The sequence below is a fragment of the Apteryx rowi genome, unplaced genomic scaffold, assembly GCF_003343035.1.
Source record: "Apteryx rowi isolate R43461 unplaced genomic scaffold, aptRow1 scaffold_1234, whole genome shotgun sequence".
NCBI lineage: Eukaryota > Metazoa > Chordata > Aves > Apterygiformes > Apterygidae > Apteryx > Apteryx rowi.
Genome location: NW_020447458.1, coordinates 41,548 through 49,958, shown reverse-complemented (window position 1 = coordinate 49,958; position 8,411 = coordinate 41,548). Strand labels below are relative to the sequence as shown.

General features: G+C 64.6%; 1 protein-coding gene across 1 annotated transcript in view; it reads left to right on the top strand.

The window, feature by feature from the left end:
* Positions 1–8,292, top strand: part of VAV1 (vav guanine nucleotide exchange factor 1) — a 13,982-nt gene extending 5,690 nt beyond the window's left edge. The window contains exons 9-27 of the mRNA XM_026055541.1: positions 42–201; positions 728–823; positions 1,069–1,137; positions 1,565–1,651; positions 2,157–2,242; positions 2,810–2,942; positions 3,194–3,303; positions 3,390–3,491; positions 4,141–4,238; positions 4,593–4,612; positions 4,719–4,764; positions 5,002–5,138; positions 5,593–5,658; positions 5,850–5,881; positions 6,528–6,644; positions 6,750–6,837; positions 6,957–7,071; positions 7,875–8,023; positions 8,147–8,292. Of these exons, the coding sequence (XP_025911326.1) occupies positions 42–201; positions 728–823; positions 1,069–1,137; positions 1,565–1,651; positions 2,157–2,242; positions 2,810–2,942; positions 3,194–3,303; positions 3,390–3,491; positions 4,141–4,238; positions 4,593–4,612; positions 4,719–4,764; positions 5,002–5,138; positions 5,593–5,658; positions 5,850–5,881; positions 6,528–6,644; positions 6,750–6,837; positions 6,957–7,071; positions 7,875–8,023; positions 8,147–8,200 (1,765 nt within the window). The 3' untranslated portion in view covers positions 8,201–8,292. The remainder of the gene's footprint in view (positions 1–41; positions 202–727; positions 824–1,068; positions 1,138–1,564; positions 1,652–2,156; positions 2,243–2,809; positions 2,943–3,193; positions 3,304–3,389; positions 3,492–4,140; positions 4,239–4,592; positions 4,613–4,718; positions 4,765–5,001; positions 5,139–5,592; positions 5,659–5,849; positions 5,882–6,527; positions 6,645–6,749; positions 6,838–6,956; positions 7,072–7,874; positions 8,024–8,146) is intronic.
* The last annotated feature ends 119 nt before the right edge of the window (positions 8,293–8,411 follow it).

Sequence of the window (8,411 nt, the reverse complement as noted above, 5' to 3'; positions counted from 1 at the left end):
TTTGGGCCAGTTTTGGCCGGTTTTGGTGCGATCCAGCCCAGGCGCATCTGGGGGCTGGTGGCGGCCGGTTTGGGCCGGTTTTGGGCCAGACGCGTCTCTCGCAGGTTCCTGCTCTACGGCCGCTACTGCAGCCAGGTCGAAGCCGCCTCGCGCCGCCTCGACCATCTGGCGGCCGCCACCGACCTCCGCATGAAGCTGCAGGTGGGGCCGCCYGGACGCCTGGGCCCCTGGTCCCTCCCGGAGTCCTCGACGCTCCCCCAGGATCCCCCGACCTCCCTGGGCCTTCCAGGAGCCATGTGATGCCCTATGACCCCCCCATGACCTCCCCCATGACCCCCGTGTGCCCCCATGACCCCTGTATGACCCCATGACCTTCCCTATGACCCCCGGGTCCCTGTGATCCCCCAGTCCCTGTGACCCCATGACCTCCATTTCCCCTACCCCCATGACCCCTGTGACCCCCATGTGGCCCCTGACCCCCCATGGCCCCTGTGACCCCTCCCCATGACCCTGCGAGCACCCTGTGACCCCTGTAACCCTCCCATGACCCCTGTGACCCCTCCATGACCCCTGTACTCCCTGCGACCTCCATGACGCCTGTCCTCCCTTGACCCCCATGACCCCTATGACCCCAATCCTCCCATGGCCCCTGGGATCCCATGACCCCCATGACCCCCTCGTGACCCCCTTGACCCCCATGACCCCTGTGACCCTTGTGACCCCCCAGGAGTGCTCCCAGCGGGCCAACAACGGGCGCTTCTCGCTGCGGGACCTGCTCATGGTGCCCATGCAGCGGGTGCTCAAGTACCACCTGCTGCTCCAGGTGCGCCGGACACCTGGGTCCCCTCGGGGGGCCGAGGGGGGGGTGGGGGGGCAGATGCCTGGGTCCTTCAGGGAGGGGGGTTTCCCGGACACCTGGGTCCTCACCCAGGTGGGGATGTGGGTTCCCAGATGCCTGGGTCCTCTCCCAGGCAGGAATGGGGGGCCTGGATGCCTGGGTCATGTCCCAGGTGGGGGGTGGGGGATCCCGGATGCCTGGGTCCCCAAGCCCTGACCTGGCTCTGGCAGGAGCTGGTGAAGCACACGCCGGACCCCACTGAGAAGGAGAATCTGCGGGTCGCGCTGGATGCCATGAGGGTAGGTGCTGGGGAGTCCGGGGGAGTGTCCTGGGGAGGTCCTAGGGGGTCCTGGGAGGTCATGGAGAGGGTCCTAGGGGTCAAGGAGGGGACTTGAGGGTCCTGTGAGGTCCTGGGGGGGGTCCTGGGGGGGTCCTGATGGTCCTGGAGGGGTCTTGGGGGATCTTGGGGAGTCCTGGAAGGGGTCTTGGAGTGGTCTTGGGGTTTCTGGGGGTCCTTCAATGTCATGGGGGGGGTCTTGGGGGTCCTAGAGGGGTCTTGGAGGGCCTTGTGGTGTCAGGGGGGTTCTGAGGGGTTCCTGGGGGTCCTGGGAGACCATGGGGGGTCATGGGGAGTCCTGGGAGGGTCCAGGTGTCCCTTGGGGGGTGTTGGGAGTCCCTGGGGGGTCCCAGGGTTTGGGGGTCCCTGGCCCACGGCCGCTCCCGCAGGACCTGGCGCAGTGCGTGAACGAGGTGAAGCGCGACAACGAGACGCTGAAGCAGATCACGAACTTCCAGCTCAGCATCGAGAACATGGTGCTGCCCAGCCCCCCCTCCCCAGTCTCCCTCCTTCCCTCCCTCCTTCCCTCCCTCCTTCCCTCCTTCTTTCCCTCCATCCCTCCTTCCATCCATCCCTCCTTCCATCCATCCCTCCTTCCATCCTTCCACCCCTCCTTCCTTCCCTCCATCCCTCTCTCCTTCCCTCCATCCCTCCCTCAGTCCCCCATGCGTGTCCCTCTCCTTGTCCTCCCATCTGGCAGTGACGTCCTCCCGCTCCGGCCCCATGTACCCCACATCCCTCCATGTCCCTCCATGTCCCCTCCATATCACCCCATATCCCACTGTGTCCCCCTGTCCCCCCACATCCCCATGTCCCTGTGTCCCTCCATGTCTCCATGTCCCCCCGTCCCCCTGTGTTCCCCATTTCCCCCCGTGCCCCTCCTTGTCCCCCATGCCCCTGTGTCTCTCTGTGTTCCCCATATCCCCCCATGTTGTCCCATGTCCCTGTGTCCCTGTGTCCCCACTGACACTCCCGGCACAGCCCCAGTCGCTGGCCCAGTTCGGGCGCCCCAAGATCGACGGGGAGTTGAAGGTTTCCAGCACCGAGCGGCGAACCAAGGCTGACAGGTGGCACCTGGATGGGATGCGGGGACTTGGGGACACCTATGGGGACATGGGGACACCCACAGGGACATGGGGATGTGGGAACACCTGCAGGGTCATGGAGACTCCCATGGGGATACCCACAAAGACACAGGAACAGCCATGGGGACATAGGGACACCCAGGGGGACACAGTGACATGGGGACACCCACGGGGATGTGGGAACACCTGTGGGGATGTGGGGATATCTGTGGGGACATGGAGACAGCTGTGGTGACATAGGAACAACTGTGGGGACACCTGCAAGGATGTGGGGACAGCCACAGGGACACCCGTGGGGACACAAGCATATGGGGACAACCATGCGGACACAAAGATGAAGATGGGGGCACAGGGATACAGGAAGGGGACGGGGTGGGGACAGGGTCAAGGACAGGGCCACGGATGGGGACATGGGGCCGGAGACACAGGGCCAGCGTGGGCATGGGGTAGGGGACAAGGCAGGGCACTTGCCAGGGCTGTGGTGGGGACATGCTGGGGACGCCGGGTGGCCTTGGGGACACCGGACCACGTCTCCATCCCCGCACCCAGGTACGGGTTCCTGCTGGACAAGGCCCTCATCATCTGCAAGCGCCGGGGGGACTCGTTCGAGGCGAAGGATGTCGTGGACCTGCACAGTCACCAGCTGCGAGACGGTGGGCTGGGCCCCCGCGACGGCAAGAAGGTACCACTCCTGGGGACCCAAGTGTCCATGCCAGCCCGGCGGGACCTGGTGGCCAGGGGACCCAGGTGTCCGGGGCTATCCTGCCCTGGGAACCTGGTGCCTAGGCCCCTGCCGCAACGAACGTAGGCATCCGGGCTGGTGGACCCTGGGATCCATCCCTCAACGAACCCTGGCATCCCTGGTGGACCGAGGCATCTGGGCCTGGTGCACCCGGGCCCCCAGTGACCGCTGGTGTGCGGCTGTGCCCACAGTGGACCCACACCTTCCTGCTGATCGACACAGCTGGGCTGCAGGGCTACGAGCTCTTCTTCAAGACCCACGAGCTCAAGAAGAAGTGGATGGAGCAGTTCGAGATGGCCCTGTAGGTCCCCAGCTTGGGCAGAGGGCAGGATTTGCCCCACCCCAGGCACCGTACAGCCCCCATCAGGCCGTCCCATCTCTCACCAGCTCCAACATCTTCCCCGAGCACGCCCTGGCCGACGGGCATGAGTTCCAGATGTTCTCCTTCGAGGATACCACATCCTGCAAGGCCTGCCAGATGTTGCTGCGGTAGGGTCCCCACCAACTGGCCTGGGGCATTGGGGGAGGAAAGGGGGTGAGGAGGGGTTGGGGTGCCCTCAGAGAGGGGTCTCAGGGGTCTCTGGCATGTTTGGGAGGCTGGGGTGGGTTGAGGACTCAGTGGGCTGAGAATTGGGTGGGTTGACACCTTGGTGGGTCAAGGCCCTGATGGGTGGAGGATYGGGTCAAGGCTGAAATGGTCAAGGGCCTGGTGGGTTGAGGCCCAGGTGGGCCAAGGCCTGGGTGGGTCAAGTGATGGATGGACCAAGGGTGAGTGGACCAAATTCTGGGTGGGTCAAGGGACAGGTTGCAGCCCAGGTGGACTGAGGGCTGGGTGGGTAAAGGTCAAGGTGGGCCGAGGGCTGGTGGGTCAAGTCCTGGGTGGGTGGACARATGGGTTGCTCAAGGCCAAGTTGGGCCGATGGATGGGTGGAGGCCCAGGTGGGCCGAGGGTGTGTGGGCCAAGCCCTGGGTGGTCCAAGGGACAGGTTGTGGCCTGGGTGGGCCAAGGGCTGGGTTGGTCGAGGCCAAGATGGGCCAAGGGCCAGGTGGAGGCTCGGGTGGRCCAAGGGCAGGTGGGTCGGGGCGAGGGTGGACTGGGGGGCACCCCACGCCCTGACCCGGCCCCGGGACCCTCCAGGGGCATCTTCTACCAGGGCTATCGGTGCAGCCGGTGCCGGGCCCCRGCCCACAAGGAGTGTCTAGGGCGCGTGGGGCCCTGCGGCAAGAGCGGCCATGGTGAGCAGGGCATTGTGGGATAGGGAGCGGGGCCGGGATAGGCAGGGTTCCGTGGGATGTCCTTGGCCGAGGAGGAGGAGCAGGGCATTGGGGGATACTTCTGGCCAAGGTGGTGCAGGGCATTATGGGATATGGCATGGCCATGGCAGAGCAAGGCGCAATGGGATACCCTTGGCCAAGGCAGAGCAAGGCATTGTGGGATGCCCTTGGCAGTTTTGGCTAACGATGCCAGCGCTAACAAGTAGCAACTCTCCAACCATGTGGCAAGATGGGCCCCGTTAGGGCCAGGTGTTAATCAGGGCCAAATTAATTAAGTAGCCCCCGCTAACGAGCTTTTCCTYTTCCCTGCCCCAGATTCGGCTGCAGCCAGAAAGGTAACAGCGAAACGGATCGAAATGGGCTAAAATGCCCCAAATTTCCCCCTGGGGCAGCAGGTTGCTGCCTCCCTGGGGAGTTTATTGGCCTCTCGCTCTTCCCCAGAACAAGCTGCAGCGGCCGGGCCCGGAGAAGAAGCGGGGTGACCTGGGTGAGTGTGGGGGACCCAGATGCCCGGGTCCACGGTTGCCCGGGGTGGTGTGGCAGGTCCTGGACGCCTGGGTCCATGGGTGCCTGGAGTGGGGTGTCGGTTCCTGGACACCTTGGTCTATGAGCACCTGGGGTGGGTTGGGGTGTCCCAGATGCCCTGAGGTGCCATTCCCAAGGAAGAGTGGTTGTGGGGAGAGGGTCTCTGACCCAGACGCCTGGGACCCCTCCTCCTCCTCAGGGCTGCCCAAGATGGAGGCGAGCCAGCCCTACAGCGGCATCCCCCCACCGCCGGGGAACATAGGGCCCTCCTTGCGCCTCAGTCCCGGGGACATTGTGGAGGTGATGAAGGCAGAGGTCGAGCAGCTCTGGTGGCAGGTAGGGACTGCTGTGAAGATGATGGACCACCATGGTGGGGATGGACCCCTGGGGCCAAGGTGGACTGGACCATCGTGATGGGAACATCCCTGATCCCCATGGCCATGCCAGGCTGGACCCCCATGATGGGGACATCCCTGATGCCTGTGGCCATGCCCTGTGGACCCCCATGATGGGGACATCCTGGACCCCATGACCATGCCAGGCTGGACCCCCATGATGGGAATATCCTGGACACCTGTGGCCATGCCAGATCAGATCCCACAACAGAGACAGTCCAACCCTCCACAGCCATGCCAGACCCCAGAGGCAGGGTTGGGCCAGTCCCCCRTGGCCATGCCTTGCCCGTGAGGCAATGTGGACCCCCGTGGTCGTGCCCGGCCAGTCCCCCGGGAGTGGCGGTGCAGGAGGCCATGGTGCTGGCTCCCATGCTGCCATGGTGCTTCATCCCCAGGGCAGGAAYGCGGCCACCGGTGAGGCCGGCTGGTTCCCCTGTTCAGCTGTCCGGCCTTACGTCTGCGTGAGTAGCCACCCCATGCCAGGGGGCGGACCCCCAAAATGCCCTGGGAGGGGGGACACCGCATCCCACTGGAGGGACTTGGGGACCATGGGGTCATCCCTGGGYCACAGCGAGGATGTGGGGGGTCCCAGGGTGGGGGGACACCCTCTGTCCCCTCACCCTGACCCCTCAGCTCTGCTTCTTGCCTCCAGACGCCGCTCCCGGACCTCTCTGTCTTCCTCTGGTCAGTGCTGGGGCCCCAAATCCTCCTCTAGGGTTGCCCCATCCTTCTGGGGCCCCCCAAACTGTCTCCTGGTTCCCCCCATCCCTCCTGGGGTCACCCTAAAGTTCCCAGGGCTCCCCAAATCCTCCCCTGKGTCTTCCCATCTCTCCTGGGGTCTTCCCATCCCTCCAGGAGCCCCCTAAATCATTTTCTGGGTCCCCACCATCCCTTCTGGGGTCTTTCCATAGGTCCTGGGACCCCCCAAATCCTCCCCAGGGTCTCCCCATCCCTCTTGGAGCCCCCCAAATCACCTCCCAGGGCACTGCATCCCTCCTACAGGCCCTGAATCCTCCTCTACCCCCTCCAACCCTCYCTGGGGTCTCCCTGCCACTCTTGGAGCCCCCCAAATACCCTCCTGGGGTCACTCTACAGCCCCCCAAGATACCTCATCCCTCCTGGAGTTGCCCCATAGCTCTCAGGGCCCCCCAGATCCTCCCCCAGGGTCTCACCATCCCTCATGCAGCCCCTCAAATCCTCCCCAGCATCACCCCATAGCTCCCAGGCTCCCTCAAATCCTCCCACAGGGTCTCCTTCTCTTCGGGGCCTCCCAAATTCACCTGCCTGGGCTGGGACATGGWGCTCAGCCCCCCCACCCCATGCCCCCCAGGTACGCAGGCCCCATGGAGCGTGGGGAGGCTGAGCAGCTGCTGACGTCCCGCTCAGACGGCACCTTCCTGGTACGGCAGCGGGTGAAGGACGCCGGCGAGTTTGCCATCAGTATCAAGTAATGCCCATGGGGACCGGAGGGGGATGTCCTTGGGGGGCAGAGGGGGATGCCGGAGGGGGGCGGGTCAGCCTGAGCGCCCGGCATTGCCGTCCCCATGTCCAGGTACCGTGCAGAGATCAAACACATCAAGGTCATGACAGCGGAGGGGCTGTATCGTGTCACTGAGAAGAAGGCCTTCAAGGGGCTGGTGGTGAGCATGGAGCCCCTTTCTCCYCGGCAAGCCCGGATGCCTGGGTCCCTGCGGGAGGAGCCCCCCAGCCTGGGTTGGGGCTGCTGACAACCCTGGTGCCTCTCCTGCTTCGTCCCCAGGAGCTGGTGGAGTTTTACCAGCGCAACTCGCTCAAGGACTGCTTCAAAGCCCTCGACACGGCCCTGCAGTTCCCCTTCAAGGAGCCTGAGCACCGGGTCAGCCCCCGGCCGCCTGGTAGGGCCCACGGGGGTTGCAGYGGGATCCCCCATGAGGGTGGTGGTGGGGTGGATGTGGTGGCTTCATCTCTTGTCTCAATATGTCCTTGGGTTTGGGGGAGCTAAGTGGGACAAATGGCCGAGGGGGATGGTCAAGAGTTGGGCCACGGGGGACAAGCAGCGAAGGGAACTGGCTGTGGGGGTCAAATGGCCGAGGGGGACCAGCTGAGGTGGRATGGTCAAGGGATGGCTCAAGAGGAACCGTTGAGAGCGAAGGGTCAAGGGGAATGAATTGGCCAAGGAGGGACAGCCAAGGGGGACAGTCGAGAGTTGGGTCAAGGGGAAACGGCTGTGGTATGATCTGAGAGGGCGGGTCTGGGCTAATGGGGCTGAGGGGGATGGCCAAGGGGACAGTCGAGAGGTGGGGAGGGACAGGGATGGTTGAGGGGATGGACTGAGAGATGGGTCAAGAATGGACAAGGTACGGGTCAAGGGGAACCTCTGAGGGATGTGTCGAGGGGAACAGCCAAGGTATGGCCCAGGGATGGGCCAAGAGAGATGGGTCAAGGGGAACGGCCAAGGGATGGGCCAAGAGGGACAGGTCAAGGGGAGCGGCTGAGGTACGGGTCAAGGGATGGGCTGAGAAAGACAGGTCAAGGGTGATGGCCAAGGGATGGGTCAAGGAGATGGCCAAGGGGACAGCTTGAGGGGACCAGCCAAGGTTGAGGGGCCAGGTTGAGGGGGACGGCCACGGTTACAGGGTGCAGGGACAGGCCGCGGGATCAGCCCTGGGGGTTCAGTTGTCCTCCCCCAACCCCGCAGGCGCCGTGCGCTACTTCGGCTCGGCCAAGGTCCGCTACGACTTCTGCGCCCGGGACCGCACGGAGCTGACGCTCAAGGAGGGCGACGTCATCCGCATCCTGAGCAAGAAGGGCCACTCGGGCTGGTGGAAAGGGGAGATCTATGGGCGGGTAGGGGCCGCCGGGAACCCCCCATCTCTGCACACGTGTGGGCCCTGGCGCACGCATGTGGCCTCCCCCTAACATGTCCCCATGTCCTTTCCCCCCCCCCCCCCCCCCCCCCCTCTTGCCCAGGTCGGCTGGTTTCCCGCAAACTACGTGGAGGAAGATTACTCGGAGTATTGCTGACCCCCAGCCCGCGTCACCCCTGGACCCCAAGGATTGGGGGGGCCCCCGGCACCGCGTCCCCCGTGAGGACATCAGGGACTGGACATGGAGATCACCACCACCCCCCCCCCATTAATTTATAACCCTCCTTAAATCCCCCTCCTGCCCAGGAGGGGCAATAAATGAGGATGAGGGAAGCGGCTGTGGGGTCGGAGTTTTCCGGTGGAGGGGG